The following is a 19025-nucleotide window of genomic DNA, read 5'->3' as shown; positions in this document are numbered from 1 at the left end:
ATATAAATATGTGTTTCTTTGTAGAAATATATAGATGTGTGTGTGTATATAAGGTAAATGTATATGCCACAGAATATGTTTGCACACACATATGAATACAATACACTGTCCATTATACTATTGTAGCATCTGCTTGTTCCTGGACAGCATTTCAGAACTGGATGCAATAGATACATTTGCTGTGTCACTGGTTTCCTGGAGGCATCCCTTTTATGTAGGTGAAGTCCTCCACAAGTTCAGCTGTAATCCAGCTGCCTGATATACCCTCTCTCCTTGCCCATTACCTCATAACATATATTATGTTACTAGACATTAATTTTTATTTGTGTATTTCATTTGATGCACCTACTCAGTCCTATTTGGAATACAGTCACACTGCAAAGTCTTGAAGACATACCAGCTTGAACTTGCCCGGGATAAGCAGATCTGCACAGCTTTGTGCTTATTCTAATGTTTCTAGACGATTCCATGCAAACTAGTGTGAGAATATCTTGTGATGCATAACTTTGTGTGCATGTATTCTGACAGCTTTGATGAGATTTATGCAATGTCATTTCAGCATTCATATTCTTGTTTCCTGATCCCATGTTAAAGTAACACTTGACTTCCACAACAGCTTTTGCCAAAGGCCTCGATCCTGCATACCAGGTGGACAAAGGAGGTAAAGTAAGATTCATGGTGGAGCTAGCAGATCCAACAGTGGAACTCAAGTGGTATAAAAATGGCCAAGAGATACGACCAAGTGCAAAGTAAGTGATCTTAGCATATGTATGCAATAAAATGGGTACACATGCATTCCCTTGACAAGTGTGTTGCACAGATCTCTCTCTTTGCTCAGGTTGCACCAATTTCTGAATTTCATTAGATGTGGAGAGCATGTAAATGATGCTACATTGCTCAGGACCCAGAAAAGTCTACTGTAGGCTAAATGTAATCTTTGTCTCAAGGTAAAAGTATTAGAGATCCTCAAAAAAATGTGGCATGATTTCCTACTCAGTAGTTTTTAAAATACCAGGAAGCACTGCGAGTAAATCGATCACTTGTCCTTGGTCCTGTGTCTGGAGGTGGACACAATCTTTCTACAGTAATTATGTGCTAAGAGCAGAGATGTTGACATCACACACTTACCCACCTGGCTCATAAACCATCCAAGAAAAGGGGTGTGGGGTTTGTCTCATCTTCCTCTACTCATTAACTTTGACACACTGAAGTCAACAACCTGCACCATCAGTCACGGGCGACAGATCCAGTGTACACAAGCTTCTTCATCTGTACCACCTGCATATTGGTTTCTTCTCTGGCTCTTCCAGAAAGTGGTCTTTCAGGTGCAGACATTTGATTACTTGTAGAGCAATGCCTGGAAGTTGAGCCCAGTCCTTTTGTGGGTACACCCAGCTCTTTCAACCTGGTGCAGAAAACCCCATTCCACAGTCAGACACAGCTGGGAAGGATGTACATAAAAATGTAATGCTCCTCAAATGTTTCTGAGCAGTACAACATCCTAGCCTTTTTTCTTCTTACCCAGTGAAAAAAAAATAGTAATTAACAAAAGCCCTCTTACAGAAACGAGGCAGATTTCCTTCATTCTGTTGCTGTAGAAATCAATGAAGGATTTTGTTTAATATTCATGATTGACCAAAAAAAGGATAATAGAGTACCTTTTCTTGAGCCCCTATATCTATAGGCATGAGCAGCTCAGAGCTGTTTTGCAAGCAGCTCTATGGATTCCTCTCCAGCAGGAGGGGCTGGATTAGGTGTTCCAGTGCATTTCTACCAGGCTGCTGAAGCAGCTGTCAGATGCTAATGAGCTTTGGTCATTACAAACCTGGAGCAGATCTAAACTGGTGACATAAAGGTGAAAGGCTCCATATCCCATTACCAAAACCCCATATCCCATTACTGATATCTTGTGCCATCTGGCTTACCAATAATATTAACTTCTTAACTTTGGCTATTATTATACTTCACAAAAATTTTGGAATGAGTGATGGTGTCCTCTTACTGCTTATTTTCAGCTTTCCTCATCTAGAGTTTCAGACTCCATTTTATTTGCCATCGTTCCACTCCAGCTTCTTTTTTTTTTTTTCTTTTTTTATATTTCTTTTTTTCATATCACCCAGCCCTGGGATCTTGGAACAAGCCAGAAGCAGCTTATTGTCACTCTACACCACAGCTCTTTTTGCTAGAAGTCTGACAGCTCTGTTGAAACTTGGAAATTGCTTCCAAGGACAATTTTTCCAGTACTGCGTAAACCCCAGAAGTTTTGCCTCTAAAAATCCCTAAAGCATTTTCTACATAAAACAAAAGGGGTCCAGAAGTTTTGCTAATGTGTCTTTGCTGTTCAAACAGATACATTTTTGAGCACAAAGGTAACCAGCGAATTTTATTCATCAATAACTGTACGATGACAGACGATGCTCGCTATTACGTAACAGCTGGTGATGAGAAATGCTCCACAGAACTTTTTGTGAGAGGTAACTATGTCAGCCTGATGCTGTTTCAGCTGTGCTACATTTATGTGGCTTCTTTGGCTGCAACAGAAATTAACAGGGAGGACCTGGTTCGGTATGTTTTTGAATTTGTATTTGTATTTGTATTGTTAGGATCACTCGGTATTTCTGTGATCCCTGGCTATTTTTTTCCCTCATCCTGTACTTAGCAGCTTAGTGAAAACCCTGAAATGAGGATATAGTTGATTCCATACTGTGCATTGGGATCTCCTGGGGCTGTGGTGCCCTTCATAATTTTAAGCCCTTTTGTAGGCTTTTGTGTCATAGCACTGGCTTCCCCTAACACCACACTTGGTACCTGAGGACTCTGATACTGTCCAAGTGCCCTCAGATCAGGCTTTCTAGAAGTCAGTTTTCATTCCATTTGCACTGATTTGAGGGAAGATTCTATCAGAAGTTATGAATGGGTGGCCATATCTTCACTCTGTCTGCTCCCATGGTGTTGATTGCCCCCACATGCACAAGAAACCAAACAGAAAAGCAAAACTTATAGTGAGAGAAAAAAATCTTCCAATATTTGAAAGGTACTTTTAGAATAGCAGAGCCCATTGCCCCTAGAAACAGCATAGAGTAACTGTTGTACAGTCTTTTGCTATTAAATAAACTTATGACATCAGGAATGGATTAAACAAATAAGGTCACCACAATATGCCATCAGGTCATCTTATAATATGGGTATATATCTCGTCATGGGCTGTAGGACCTGATGAAAACACAGTTTTCTAAGAGGGATTTGTGGGAAGCAAAAGGGGAATGTCAGCTTCTCATGTCAAGCTGCCTGGACAAAACTGTCAATAAAATGGGATGCAAAGCATGTATTAATATGAAGAAATGTTCTTTTTCTTTTATTGAGCAAATTTCCTACTAGCATACTAATGAGCAACCACTTTTCTGATTTAAGGCAGAGAAGGCTGCACTGATACTCATATTAGAATTTTAAAGTAATATTGCCTTCTGCAGCATGATTTAGAAAATCTCTTCCGCTTAGTTTTCGCTCTGAGATTGGAAATCTGTAACATTTTCTTCCCAAAGATCCTCCGATTTTGGTGACCAAAGGCCTGGAGGATACCAGCACCTATGTTGGTGAACGAGTGGAACTGAGCTGTGAAGTGTCTGAGGATGATGCAAACGTGAAATGGTAAGCCACACTTTGAACAGCTTCCTTGAGAATAAAACCCAGAAGCTTTTAATCACGGGCAAAAACATGGGCAGCTTTTCCTACACCAGTAAACCTCAAAATTGTTAAGAAAATCTCACCAAAACTCTATTCAAAAATGTAGCAACAGCAGAAATACCCTTATACGTTCATGGATGAGTTTGTTTCATCTTTCTAGTGCCTTAAAGTCTTGTAAAGTCTTCTCTGGGAGTTTCAGTCTATGGAAGTCTCATTTGCACAGGACTTCCTTTGGAAAAATAAAAATTCTTTGTTTCCCATTAGGTTTAGAAATGGTGTAGAACTTTCCAACGATCCTAAATCTCGGTATCGAATTAAGGTTGAGGGTAAAAAACACACTTTGATCATAGAGGAAGCTGCCAAAAATGACACTGCAACTTACTCAGTAATGACAACTGGAGGGCAATCAGAAGCCAAGCTTTCAGTTGACTGTGAGTATCATCCACCTTGCTCTCAAATGTCACAGAGTGCTAGCATACAGAAAGAAACAATTTTCTTGCCTTTCCCTGGGGGTTTAAAAGGAGTCTTAACTTCCATACCAGTTTTTTAGCTGCAAATCTCCAGAACAGTGGCTTCTCTTTAGACACTGTTTCCAGTAGCAGGCCATGAACTAGTTCTGCTTGATAACCTCCTGTCACTCCATTAAGATGGAAAACAGAGCAATCCATGCAAAGATACAATAGGTCAACAAAGGGAATTTTCAAGGGAAGTATCTGCTTTTCTTCAGTCCTTCCAGGTTTTCACAGGAAAGTTAAATCTAGGCACAAGCACATGACTGTGTAGCCCCCTCAGCTTTGCTTGTGCAGTATCTCTTTAAAATGCTTGTGTTTTCAAACAAAATGTATCTGATCCATCCTCTGAAGTTATCTTGCGTTCTGCATAAATGTACACTTTTATTTGTAATACTCATTCTGCTCTTCACTATTTTGTACAAATTGGCACCCTGACCAATTCATGCTCTTTCATTATCAAGTTGGAAATTATCCCCCATGGTTACTGGGTTCCATCACCTTTCTTTAATCTGCTTCTGTTTCCCTAAGTGAGACCACTGAAGATATCACTTGCACTAGAAGACCAGACTGTGAGGCTTGGACAGGAAATCCACTTGAAGTGTGAGATATCTGAGAACGTGGAAGGGAAATGGTACAAAAATGGGCAGCTGATTGAAGCTAGTGACCGTGTAAAGCTTTATCACAAAGGAAGGTAAGCCTGCTGTGTATGGACTTGGCTTTGGATGGAATGACGCTGTGGAGATGTGCCGATATTTGGCTTACTTCACTAAAAATTATCTGCTAATCAAGCCTAACCTCTGTCCCTCAAGATATATTTATTTTTGTCATTTTAAAAGCCATGTCTCCTTGCTCCCTTTAATCTTGTGTGTTTTGGCTGTGGAGGACAATAATCAAATCCTTGACTCACCTAACTGCTAGCTATTGATTTTTCTTGACATTGCTGTTGCTCTTAGTATGGGACATTAAGCAGAAAAATAAAATTATTGTTAGACACTTTTAAAAGTATACAGCTTTTAAATGTGTCTTTTTCTCATAGCTCCTGTTTGTATCAACTCACAAAGGTGGTCCAGCAAAAGTCAGAATATTCCCACAATGGGATCGCCTACAGATTTTTTCTTGAACAACCGAATTGCCGTTGAATGGCAGCAGCATAGAATCCCTGTGTCAAAGAGATTACACTCCTGTTTTTTCCTTGTCCTGTGTGCAAACAAACAATTTTAGAATTGGTTAGGTTATTTGGTGGTTGTCTCAATGATATTTTGTACAAAGCACACAGTATTTAATTGTCTAAATATCACTAAGCAACAAGCAAAGGATTTTTAGTCAGTAATTTTACACACTTGCACAGATCTCCTAAAATTTTCACAGATTTTTCCTTATAGCTTCAAGCAGTCTTCAAAAATATAATTTACATAGACTTCTTTTTCAATTCTTTTACAGAATCCACAGATTTATTATACCAGTTTCTGCTGTTGATGATGAGGGTGAATACATGTTTGTGCCGGATGCCTACAACATTAATATTCCATGCAAAGTACATATTGTGGGTAAGTACACTGCACAGTGACCTGTATATAACATCTTTCTGTGACCCTTGGAAATGAAAAGCAGTGTGAAATACCCCTGATTACAACCACTTTGTATCCTCTGAGCAGGCATGCACCAGAGAGAGCAGACCTGCAGCTTTGGCAAAGTGCAGTTAAGCTGGTGGGAGAGCCCTTTGCCTGCGCTCAGGACCTGCTCATAGTTTATGTGCTGGGGGGAGCTCCTGGGGGAGGTTTCTTGAGGCTGAGCTCCTAAACCATTATTAAGAGTTTGCATAAAACACCTGCTGCTATCTACTTCTCAGCTATACACTGCTATCTTTGAAGAACTGGCTTGCTAAGATTGCAAAGTGTGATTTAGTTTGGTAAAAGAGTAGTAGAATAAATACATATTTACCTATTCACTAAAAACATTAAACGCTCTCTAGAGGGAAATTGTTCTGCCCAGCTTTGATTCATTCAGCAAGGCAGAAGGCTTGTTAATGATCCCAGTGATTCAAACAAAAATAAAACAGGGCATTGACTCTTCCCACAGCAATACCTCACCGGCTTCTAACTGCAACCAGTAACTTGGAAGTCGAAAGGGGAGCAATATAAATGACCAAAGTTTTAGAAAACACTATCTTTAATTGAAGCTGAAAGAAGTGGGATATCTGTGTTAGAAAAAGTATTGGTGAGATTTAGGGAGAATGAAAAGGGAAGTGGTACTAGAGGGGAATGATCATTGTTATATTTCTAATATGTTAAAAAAAGTTGCAAGAGGATATTAATCAGTTGTTCTCCCTGCACACAGATCATAATAAAAGTGATAATTTCTTTTTCAGAAAAGGATTTGGGTTAATAAATTTGGAAACTGTAAGAACAGTGAAGGCTGAAGCTTGGTAAAAGGTGCCGTAAGAAAGCCTGCAAATGAAATTTTCAAGAGCCACTTAGAGGAAATCTCTCTCAGAAGTTACCTGAATATACATAATTCTGCCTCAGGAAAACAGTTGTGGGTTTTTTTAATGTGGTCTTATTATTCCAAAATGTCTATGGTGCCATGATTTCTTTTTCATCAGACAACTATTTTCTTAAATAGATTTTTCTTCACAAGTTTTCATCAAAACAAAATTCATTTGCTTAAAAATACCAAGAAAATAAAACAAAGAGCATGTTTCTGTGTGTTGCAGACCTGTGCCAGGTCACTGAACTCTCAGAGCAGCAGCTACATGGTAAACTTGGACAATCTCTCTCCTTTTTCAGATCCTCCTAAACTTCACCTGGATGGTCTTGGGGAAAATAACACTGTGACAGTAGTGGCAGGAAACAAACTACGACTTGAGATCCCCATCAGTGGTGAACCACCCCCAAAAGTCTTTTGGAGTAGAGGGGACAAGGTACATTGTCATTGTACATGTTTCTTTAGCTTAACAAGGAGCCTTTTTCTTCAAAAAAGAATGTTTAGCCTTTTGAAGACATTGATTTTAATGGCATAAAATAAGTGGGAGATGTCCTCTACCTAAAAATGCTTCTTGCTCAAACAAGAAGGGCAAAACAGACAAATATTATTTAGTATCTTTTGGATCTTTTTAAGAAAAGGCTGAAATTAATAACGAAAAAGATATGGGTTTGCAATTAAAAAATGGTAGAGGAGAAGGATATATGGGATGCAGAAGAAAACCTGTGAAAATTTACCAAATGGCTCCTACTTCTAGACATTCAATGCCCAGAATGGCTGCCAGGTTTGGGCAGGAAGCCATGATATGGTTTGGTTTTGGAAAACAAATGATAAATTCTAATGGAGTTCAAGTCTCAAATGACACAATAGGTTGGGCAACTGGGCCCTTGCATCTGGTGTCAATACAAAACTTTTGCTTAGAGCAATCCCTGGCTGTGTAAATACCAAAAAAGCCACTTTCCACATTTAAATTTTCACTGTGCAATGTGGAAGCTGGGACATGTTACTACTACTGCATTCATCAGACCTGTCTGGTCAAATCTGTGACAACTATTTTTCAAATATTAATTGTAGTGTCACCACTGTGGTCCTATCCAAGCAGGGAATTATTCTAGGAGAGCTCCCACTCCAAAATATGTGACAGCACTTGAAATCAGTGAGGAAAAACTACTGACCATTACAATCACTCTGACCTTTAAAGTGAATGACTCAGATTTTGATCTGACTTTTGGAAGAATGCCCTATTCTTTTTGCATCAAATTGATGATATGTGGTGTTGACAAAAGTGTGTCCCTGCTCACAGGAGAAGCCTAGCACCTCATCCTGTCTGATGCAATGGCTCAACTGAGTACTAAACAGTTACTGTATTTTACTCATTTTAGTTATTCTGTCATTTTTGTCATTAGGTGACTAAAGTTCTGAGTTTTAGTGTGGGTTTTCTTACCTTGCTTTAATGTTTTTGTTGAAGTGACCTGTACTATTTTGAATTTCGATCTTTTGAGTATTTTGATTCTCAAATCTAGAAAATACGACTTTTCCCTCTGCTTACTGTGGTTCCTAGATGGTCACAGACAGTGGAAGAATACGGGCAGAAACATACCCAGACAGCAGCTGCCTGGTCATTGATGCAGCTGAGAGGGACGATTCGGGTCCTTTCAGAATAACTTTAAAGAATGAGGCTGGAGAGGACACAGCTCTAATCAACATTAAAGTGGTTGGTAAGTAATGTGAAACAGTGCCTATGAGCCACATCTTTTATCACGGTGGTAGATTCTCAGGAAAGTTCCATTTCCTGATTTATTCCTATTGTGAGGCATGGAATTGAGATGCAAGGCTACTAAGGCTCGGTGTTACTCAAGGAGTAGGATCTTGGCATGGGATTTAAGTAGGAGTTAATCATCACTGCTGCCAGGGGCCAAACTTCTCTGGTTGCCTCAGGCTGCCCCTCTCACTCCTGGTGATGCCTTGAGAGGCCACCTAAAAACAGAGACTAGACAAGAATAAGGGAATAAAGGTAGGTATTTGTTTGAAAGGCCCTCAAAGGTACCCCCTGGGGAGCCAGAGGCTATTGCTAAGATGGACACCAAGATGGACGACAGGTCACGAGTTCTTCACACTTTTATAGGCTTGGTTCATTTGCATATCAGGGTTAATTCTCCAATTAAAGCTTCAGTTAATGATGTAATTTCCCCAAGCTTGCCCCCCTTTAGAAGCTTTTGGTTTATACTTTTTGGGCCTGGGATGGTCTGGGTGTTCTTGGAGAGCAGGCCCAGAGAGGCTTTGTTATGTCTACCTAGCACGGGAGAGCAGAAATTAACAGGCTACAAGGAACTTCAGAGTTACACACTAGGCAGTACAGGATTTGAAAAATATGAAAGTTAAAACCTAAGGCATCACTGGTTCCCCCCTTTCCCTGTGGCTGTGGGCTCTGCCTTAGCACATGCCCTTGAGTGCCTCTCAAGTGATGCTGAAGACCTTGGCATCCATCCACCTCTAACCACCAGCCAGGATCCACTAACTTTCTTTCTCTCTCTCTCTCTCCTCATTAGGAATTCCTGTTTCACCTCAAAAATGATTCAGATTTGTTTCTTATTTGACATTTTTAATTTCAACCTATGCAAAAAGAAGAAAGATTTTTTTTTTTTTTAAATAATATTTATTTTGTTTACAACAGATGTCCCTGATCCTCCTCAGGCACCAAATGTGACTGAGGTAGGTGAAGACTGGTGTATTATGACCTGGGAACCTCCAGCAAATGACGGTGGATCACCCCTTTTTGGGTTTTTTTTTTTTTTTTTTTTTTTGGTGGTGACTCTCTAATATAGACAAAAGAAGCAAACCCTAAAGAGTGGATGCAACAGGATCAGAGTTTAGCTCAGGCTCTGGAGATTTGCACAGGGAGCATCCAGTTGCTAGAATGTTCTACCTACTCTTTGACTTTATCAGATACCTGTTTTTCTAATGCTTTGAGATTTGTCATTTTGTATGTTGTCACAGTATCAATCCCCCTACTCGAAAGACAACCTCTTATAAAACCAAACTTTGAACTGTTATTAGCCTCTTTGAATGTTAGAAGGAATTTCAGAAACAATTTACCAAGTAAATTGGAATATCTTTTAATACACAGAACCAAGCAGAAGGTCAGAGGGGCCCAGAGGTCAGTAGAACCAGGCCCTTTTCACCCTGAACTAAACACAGAAGACTTCTAAGTCCAAAAAAAGCTCATATATGGCCATGAAAGCAAAATAGGTGACTATATAATAGCTTGCAATAGGGAAAATGATCCCTAAATCACTCTGAAGCTAGAAGGGGATATTGAGATAAAAAAAGGTCATTAGGCAGTCAAAAAACAGACCCTTTATTACTGACCATTATGCCATCACTTATGATAAGAAAATCTTTTCTGGTCTAAAGGATATTTCATTGAGAGGAAAAAGAAACAAAGCTCCAGGTGGATGAGGCTGAATTTTGAACTGTGTAAAGAAACAACTTTTGAGCCAAAGAAAATGATTGAAGGTGTTGCTTATGAAGTCCGTGTGTTCGCTGTCAATGCCATAGGCATGTCCAAGCCAAGTATGCCTTCCAAGTCCTTTGTTCCTTTAGGTAAGTAGCCAAGAGCACAGAGATAGGTATGCATTTAGAAAATAACCATTAATATGTTATTATAGTAATCTAATTATACAATTTCTATATTAGTGTGACAGCTAGAAGGCTTTGTCATTCACATTGTGACAGGATAATTCAGTGGCCTTTTCACATAAAAAAACAGATTTTCAAACTATTGTGACAGCCACAAGTCCCTGGGTCTTGTTCTGTAGACAGCAAAAGTTCCCACCTTGCTCAGCAGCACCCCCAGAATACAGAGGAGGAGAAAGGAGGTGGCTGTTACAGCTCCAGCATGCTCCCTTCTTGCCAGAAAATACCTGCTGTGCTAGAATACACTGCTCCCAACTTCTCTGCTCTACCTTCTCCAGCTGTTTGTCCTTCCCTGTCCTCAGCAGGAGGAATTTATCTCTTGGTCAGGCTGTGAGCAGATATGGGATGAGGTAGCTGCTTCTCCTAGTGTGGTCCTAATTAGGAAAGACGTGCCAGGGATGATTGGAAATCATCCTGGTAGGCAGGATAGCCCGTCACCTGTGACACTAAACTAAAGCTTTGATTTTAACACAGTTTTCTTCCTTCTCCCTGCTTGCTTCAGCTGTTACCAGTCCCCCAACTCTGCTGGCAGTGGACACCGTGACCGACACCACGGTGACAATGAAGTGGAGGCCACCAGACCAGATCGGGGCAGCAGGGTTGGACGGCTACGTGGTGGAGTACTGCTTTGAAGGAAGTAAGTGAGAACGCCCGGGGTACCTTACTCACAGTGAAAGTGGGTGAGACTTTCTCCATTTTTTCTCTACAGGTATCAGGTGCTCTGGCTGTCAGGCAGAGACTAATCAGGCAGAAAACCTCAAGCAGCAGGGTTTTGTGCAGGCTCCCTTTGGTTTGTATTCCAGATGCCATCCACTGACTGTAGTTCAACATCTCTTACACTTGATTTGAAATCCAAATCAAAAGCCATATAATCTGTTGTAGTATACCAAGTACCACGTTAATAACTATCCTCTTTTAGATGCTAAATGAGAGTCAGGGCAGTAAAGAGCTCATTGTTGGATGAAGGTGTAGGAAATAATGAATGGCTACAAGTGTGGCCCGAAATATGTTCAGGTTGGCTGGGTTTTAGGGACAGGAGGTCCTCAGTGTGGTAATCCCTATGTTGATGTATTACTAACTGGCTACTTCAAGTGCTGCCTGCCCACACTGAGAACAGCCTCTCCAATAGATCCTGTAGGTGTCATCTAGGCATGCAAAGTCCATGTCTAGATATTTAATTTCTCCAACATTTCAGTGCAGTTATGGGGACCTTTAACTATGTCCATCTAAGATAAAAATATTTAAGATCTGAAGGAGGAAGATAAAGATATGAGACTGAATAAGCTTTTGAGAGTAAAGTAAGAAGGAACAGGGAAATATAACTTACATTTTACAACTAAGAGTCCTTGGTGATCAAGCAGCAGAAACTTAGTATTTTCCAGCAGACTTTCTTCTGAACTGGCATCAAATGAAGACTATTTTCAAAAAGTAAAATCCACCAGCACCTGGGTAAGTATCAAATAGCCTGGAGTGGTATGTGCAATACCCAGCCTCTGTGGACCAACAGCATCAACTGCAGCAATGTGGTGGATGTGGATGAAGGGGACACAGTTATCTTCAGCTCTTAACTGTGCTGTAAACCAAGCAATGGGTCAACCACCTTTTTTCCATGAAGGCATTTATTTCAATGAAAGCTTTTCATGAACACAGTCCATAGCCTGGAGACAAAAGGTAGAGGACAGAACCTGTCATTCATGCTGTCACATTTCAGATTCAGACTACCCAGGAAAACAGTAGGTCATAAATGTGGTCAGGTGCCACGGGATGAGTACACTCAGCTCTCTCTCAGGCGAGTGGGAGAGGGCGTGAAGAAGAACCACTGGCTTTTCTCAGGAGCACTCAGCATCTTGTAGTATTGAGAGGAATATCTTTAAGGAGCAGGACTGCAAGAAGCTCAGAGACCTGGAGAAGAGTACCTGAAGGCAGACACAGCTGGAATGGTAGGAAGGGTTTTCCTTGTATGTTGGGAGGGAGCTGCGGGAACAGCTCAGAACGAGTAAGCGTGCAGTCTTCCCTCAAGATACAGTGTTCTTCTATTGTTTCCACTGCACAGGCCGGATGTAGGGGAATGTAAAGGGGACTGTCAATGGGAGGAGTGGATGCTGTTATTATGCTTTGTTTAGCATTGGTAGAATGGCAGGGAAAAGTTAAAAGTGCTTGACATTACAGTATGTAATGTCCAAATTAGGCAGTAAGAGAGGATGAGAAATATGTTAATTCAAACTATGGCTTTCAGAGGAATCTTCCAAATCTGTCTTTAAAGGGCTGTTAGACAGAAGAACATTGTATACCTGCTGAATGGAACAAATTCTTTACTTTTTTTTCCAGATAGGTTTTAAACTCATGAAGATACAACAAAATGGCAGCCAAGTCTGTCATTTTACTGTTACTCACCTCAGTTAAAATACAATGGGTACAATGTATTTTACACAGTTTTGAGTGTTTATGTATATGTATATCTATATATGCCTCATATATGAATATACATCTATATATACACAATTGACATTATGTATATATGCAATGAATATGCCTAAGAAGAAGCAAGAGAAGTAGGAAATACGAATTTTAAAATGCCAATTTTAAAATACCAATTTTAAAAATCATGTTATTGGATTATTCATCTTTTTCTCTCTGTTCAGCTGTTTATTTCCTTTTTTGCAATATCTTAGTGCCTCTTTTTCTCAGCCCTTTCTGCCTGTTCTGCCTCAAACTAATTTTTTCTGTAATGTTTAATAACTCTTTTTAATTTCAAGATACTTTTCATGACTGTCTCTATTCATTCTGCTGCTTTTTTCTCTTAGTTATCTGTTTGTAAACTCATTTCTCATTACATTCTCCATTCTTTCATTGTCACTGAAGTAGCTTTAATGAGGGCTTTTTAGAGTCTTCCTTAACACAGCTATCATTAGGAGAAATCACAGGCTGAAAATAGGAAGACAAAAAAATATATAGAAAGATAATTTAGAAGAATAATGTATCATAAACATTGGTTTGGCTTTGCAAAACTGGTATTTCCCTCTAGTCTGCACCTCAGAACTTGATCAATGTGATGGATTCTTGGACTCCTTAACTATGTACCACTTTTGACAGCTCTCTGTGCATGTTACTGAACTGGAGTCTCATCATAAGTATCCTGATCCAGCACTGCACAGTGTGAATAACAAGAATATAGAATACACATATATATATATACACAGAGAGAGAGAAATTCCCAGGCCTAGTTTACAACATCCAGCTTTGGCCTTCTTGCTGTGGTGATGTGGAGTAGACCGAATCCTGTTGACCCTGGAGAAGTCAGTCACTAGTAAAGTGTGCTGCTGACTGGTTCTTGTGTGGTATTTTGGAGGCAGCCTGGGGAGCATGGCCTGAGTGTTCCCCATGATAATATCCATGAGAACATGTTTATCTGCTTGTAGAGGCTGTTGTACCTACGGATGATCTGTTTTCATAGCTAGTAAATAAGCACATTGCAGAGTTTCTGTTGGCTGAGATCTTTCCCACCATACTCATCCAGGACCATGCACAGATACTAGAAGAGTATTTTTATTATCCCAAATATAGCCAGCTCCAGGATTACAGGATATCCAGGGCAGAGATAACTTTGTCCAGGAAATAAAGCCTTAGGGTTTATATCATATCTGTCATCATCCATGGGTTTGGTCTTCTTTAATCTTCTATCTATGTTACCTTTAGCTAAATGTGTTCTCTTCCTCTGTTTCTTTCAAGTTTTATTCCAAGACCTCTTTTTTTCTGTCTCTCTTACTCAGAATTTATCTCTGAATTTCTTATCTCTTCTATGATGTGTTTTCTTCTCCTTCTACACTTTCTCTCATCATCATTTTGTTTCATTTCTCTCTTCCAAGTGTTCCTTTTGTCTCTTTTCATATTTCTGGGGCTATGCTCAGGCCCAAGAAACTCATACAACTTTATATCCTCCTCTTCTTTCATCCTTTAGCTTTCCTGTGGGCATCACACATAACTGTTCTGTGATCTAGATGCCCTCTTTCCATCTCTTCTCTCCCTGCAGTATCCCTAAATATGGGTTCTCTAAATCTCTAAAGCCCAGCATCTATCTTTGCATACTTACTAACAGAAATTGCTAACCACTGACAAAATGCTCCATCTGTGTGAAAGTGGGTGTCTCTGATTAATTTTAAAGATGGATTCTCTCAAGGTATATCGACAGATCTGTCTGAGGAATTGGGGGAGCCACCTTTTAACCTGGAAGGTACAGTATTCCACAAGGGATATAAGTCTTCTTTAATGAAAGAAAAACTCTCTTCATAAAAGTAAAGATAAATTCCTGACAGTGAATTCTAAGGGCAGCAGTCTATGGAATTTTCTGTAATATAGGTGTAAGGGGAGGGGGAGGTTCTTGGGAAACAGTCATTGATTGAAATCCTTTTCTGCTAGAAGCTTGAAGGAAAACTTAATTCCTAAAAGCAAGACACTCAGTTATGAAAATGTACCACAGCACTATGCTCTACATCTGCAGGGCTCTCCAGTTTATAAGAGTTCTCTTGTCTTCTGTGCCCATTTTATAGGGCTATCTTTACATGAAATGGAAAGTATTGATCCTGACTTGCTAGTTCCTAAATCCGGCTCCAGTGCCCAGGTGCCAGCAGTTAGGGCACTGTGCTGGGAGGACAGGGAGGATTACAAAGTATGGTTTGTAACTGAAGCTGTTCTGAAAGACTGTACCCTTATGATCTCTCTATGAATTTCATGTGACTGCCTGGGATAGAACTGAAAATCTGAGAATGCTGTAATTATGTGAATAATTCTGACACAGCCTTCCTTTTTTAAAGGCATGAGGAGAGGTGGCATTTCATTGCAATGTGTAAATGTTCTGTGTTTCTCTTATTCCTCAGTTATACTTTCAGGGGTACACAGCACTGGTTGAAATTAATTGCAAAACCCATTTCTCTCCAAGGAAGCTGTTAAAGCAATGATGACTGCTTTTGGAAATAGATTATTTGTGCCCCTTGTTTTATTCTAGCTGAATTATAAAATCTAACCAGTTTTCTCTCTGGTACACTTAAATTACAGACATATTCTAATAGCATTTGTATCACTATATAAAGGCATATAAATATATGAATATACAAATATGTAATCAACAAAAACCCCTCAGGGTTTGAAACATTTTTCCCACATATGAAAGTGAATCTATATTGTGTTACAGCATAATAAGAAAAACAAAACAGAATTATTCATTAGAATCTAATGAATCTATTACTGTTCTGTAGTTTTCTTCATCCATGATGTGGATGTATTAATAACTGGCTATTCTTTGGATCTGTCCTCCTCTCCTGATTTCCCTAAATCAGCTGATGAATGGATCGTGGCTAACCCAGAGCTGACAGACAAAACGAAGTTTACCATCAGTGGCCTTCCAACTGGCTCGAAAATCCTTGTGAGAGTAAAAGCTGTGAATGCTGCTGGTGAAAGTGAGCCCAAGTACTACCCACAGCCTATTTTAGTCAAGGAAGTGATAGGTAAGATCCTCCTGCCTACACTTACCCACAAATACACTCTTCTTCCATACTGATACCTGCTTTTTTAAGGCTAATAGTTGTTATTGGTAACTGATGATATGGCCTTACGAAGCCATTATGTGGTGGCAAGAAATCATGAAACCATCTCTAAAAAATGCATAATTTTTTTTTTATTTAGTTCATTTCTGAGCCTTTATTTTTCAGTTTTTCAGGGCTTTTTTTTTTCTGCAGAACTTGAAGTTGATGGTGCTGTTTTTAAGTTGCACTAAGCTTCCCACCTATTCCTACCATCATAACATTTGGTGTTATAAAAGCTGATGGTGTCCTGAATGTAATGCTGGGAGACCAAGAAATTTAAGACACCTCACTCGTTTGTCACTTCTGGGAATTGTAGACCACACTGTCATCTTTTTATATTGATGCACAACAGTGCTGCTTCAGTTAGAAAAGAAAAGAAGTGCTTAACACAAGCTTTTGTTTTGTCCAGAACCTCCAAAGATTCGTCTACCAAGACACTTAAAACAAACCTATACTCGAAGAGTTGGAGAAACTGTGAATCTTGTTATTCCTTTCCAGGTAAGGACTAAAAACACTGACAGAAAATTTCTCTTTGCTTTTTTTTCCCCTTTTTTTTTTGGATACTGCTGCTTTTTGACTCCTTTCTCTGTAACTTTGGCCAGTGAGCTAACTTAAGCAGATGTGGAAGCACTCTGAAGTACAGAGCTGCTTGAAAGTTTTCGATTTGATGTGTCAAACAAACAATGTTCAGCCAAGTAATGAATTGGGTAACTCACTCATACTGATTGGTCACCTGTCATCCAAAGGACACTTACAGTTCTTCACAGGAGACATTGCATGTGAGATAATTGCTAGCACAATGCAAAGGGGTTGCACTGGAAGCAGTTAAATATGGTTATCAAGAATGGAATGGTTGCATTTAATAATTTCCTCATCATGAGAGAGGAAGAGTGGGCAGACTGCAACTATTCAATCCTTGAGATCACAATTGTAATATGAGTATTTCTAAATACATAGCATGCTTTCCCACAGCATCATGTTAACCTTCATTCCCATATCTTTTAAACAGCAACAGCCTTTCTCCTTGCAGAGTCCTTCTTGTGAATACAAGAATCATGGAAGAATTCATTTCTATTTCATGTCTGCACATTTAAAGATACTGGGTTGGCATAACTCAGTTTCACTGAGGCTGTTAAAAGCCTCATAAAAGCTTGATCAGCAATATGCTGCAAGATATACTTCTCTTGAGAAATTAAAGGAATAGTCTATGGTTATTCTCTAAGATAAGGTGTTCAAAATGGTGTGAGATTACCCTTTTCAGACAGCACCTGCAAACTGTTTGCCTGTGGAAGGAAAATCCCATGGCAAAGCAGGTGAAATTCACTCTACTTTAAGTACCTATATTGGGCACTTAGACACACAAAAAATGGCACACAAAAGAGATCAATCCAGCCTTCCTAACAGCTATTACAACTTCCTTTGCAATGAAAGAAGAGAGTTGAAGACCCCTGGAGGTTTAGTCTATTACTTTCCTCTTTCAGTGGTAGTGTAGAGAATGTAAGCATTTCCAGAGGGTGAAATACTTTGTTCTGTATTTTCTGTGGGTTATTTTTTTTCTCCCTTTTCTTTCAAAAACTGGAAATTATTTGTCAAATTTAGCCAGAAAGATAATTATCCAAAATAGCCAGAAATTGCAAATATTTTCAGTCTCTTGGGTAAAAGAAAAAAAAAGAAAGAAAGTTATATTTTAGGCGAGTTGGCATGATTGTATCTCTAAATGGTGTATAATTTTAAAAATAATTCTGTTTCTTTCAGGACAGTTTTTATTCCCTGTTTGGGAAAAATGGGAAATCAACTTGTTTTCTTCTCTTCCCTTTTCTCTCCAAAAAAAAAAAAATCATATAAAAATTCTTTCCTGGTTCCTTGCAGGGAAAACCAAGAGCAAAAGTATCGTGGGAGAAAAACGGTTCTCCGATCGACAAGAATGAAATCAACATCCGCAACACGGAGAACGACACCATCATCTTCATCCGAAAGGCAGAACGGGGGCACTCCGGGGAGTACGACATGAAAGTGGAGGTGGAGAACTTGGTGGACAAAGCTACAATAGATATTCAGATCGTTGGTATGTTTGAAGAAACAGAAAGAAATCCAGCCGTTCCCAGGCTACAGGAAAACAGGAATCCCAAGGATCATCTTTCTTGACAGTGATAGCTCTCCACATCCAATTACTTGGCTGGAGATTTGTGGTCTCTAGGGAAAGCTCCACACACAATAGCATTGTTGGAATGTGTCAGTCTCTTTTTTTCACTGTTATGCCCCTCATGGTCTTGTTCCTCCAGGATGCAAGATTTTTCCTGTTCCCATAGACAGAAATGGCTGCAAATTCATAGTAAGTTTGTCACAAGTGCAGTGTAGAATGTAGTGGGTTCGGTTCGTAACTGGGCAGAAACACCAATTTAGTGTAGTGGTTTGGCCCAAAATACTCATTACTGCTTATCTTCTGTGAGATAAGAATTAGGAGAAATGCAAAGCAGGCACCAAACTTGAAAGAATATAAAGAAGTTTATTAACAGACCTAAAAGAGGGGAAAAAATTATACCATACCTTCAGAACTTTCCTCCTCCCCCCACCTTCCTCCCTTCTCCCACTGACAATGTAAAAAGACAACCCTTAAGATGTTCAGTCTGTTTAGCACTTCCATAATAACCTTGTTCAGTCCATTTAGAAAGAGAAGTCTCTTCTTGCTCGTGCTATGAAAACATTATCACAACGAGACAGCTGCCCACTCCAAATATTGTTCAGTCCATTTAGGAAGAGGAGTCTCCCTGCTCGCATGTGAGTCCCTTACCCTGACTTGCAGCTTTTCCCGAAACTGCTTTCAACGGTCCACTCTTGAAGTTTTTGGGGTACAATTGTAAGGTTGATCCATTCAGAAACAAAAACAGAGGCCCTTCTCCTTCCTTGGGAGCAAAGGGTCTTCATCATCTTCATCTCTAGGACTATCTCTGGGAGCATCTCTAGGAACTGAGGTTTTCTCCTTTCCCGTTTGGAGCAAAAGTCCTCATCTGGTCCATCTCTCCCTGTCCAAACTTCTCATGAAATTACAGCTGCTTCAGCATCTGCCTATCTC

General features: G+C 39.6%; 1 protein-coding gene across 13 annotated transcripts in view; it reads left to right on the top strand.

The window, feature by feature from the left end:
- Positions 1–19025, top strand: part of MYBPC1 (myosin binding protein C, slow type) — a 70933-nt gene that overhangs the window by 39913 nt on the left and 11995 nt on the right. For 7 of the 13 annotated variants that reach the window (XM_017740025.1, XM_017740023.1, XM_017740024.1 and 4 more), the window contains 16 exons: positions 617–749; positions 2350–2474; positions 3543–3648; positions 3949–4115; positions 4725–4887; positions 5637–5743; positions 6983–7116; positions 8239–8395; positions 9352–9454; positions 10090–10280; positions 10876–11010; positions 11083–11163; positions 14536–14604; positions 15707–15874; positions 16362–16450; positions 17822–18017. In XM_017740025.1, coding sequence (XP_017595514.1) covers positions 617–749; positions 2350–2474; positions 3543–3648; positions 3949–4115; positions 4725–4887; positions 5637–5743; positions 6983–7116; positions 8239–8395; positions 9352–9454; positions 10090–10280; positions 10876–11010; positions 11083–11163; positions 14536–14604; positions 15707–15874; positions 16362–16450; positions 17822–18017 — 2124 coding nt within the window. The remainder of the gene's footprint in view (positions 1–616; positions 750–2349; positions 2475–3542; positions 3649–3948; positions 4116–4724; positions 4888–5636; positions 5744–6982; positions 7117–8238; positions 8396–9351; positions 9455–10089; positions 10281–10875; positions 11011–11082; positions 11164–14535; positions 14605–15706; positions 15875–16361; positions 16451–17821; positions 18018–19025) is intronic. The other 6 variants (XM_017740036.1, XM_017740032.1, XM_017740035.1 and 3 more) reach the window with 3 other exon arrangements.

Source organism: Corvus brachyrhynchos, unplaced genomic scaffold (assembly GCF_000691975.1).
Source record: "Corvus brachyrhynchos isolate BGI_N302 unplaced genomic scaffold, ASM69197v1 scaffold27, whole genome shotgun sequence".
Taxonomy (NCBI): domain Eukaryota; kingdom Metazoa; phylum Chordata; class Aves; order Passeriformes; family Corvidae; genus Corvus; species Corvus brachyrhynchos.
The sequence above is the reverse complement of the archived record's forward strand: the minus strand, read 5'-3'. Positions and strand labels throughout refer to the sequence as shown.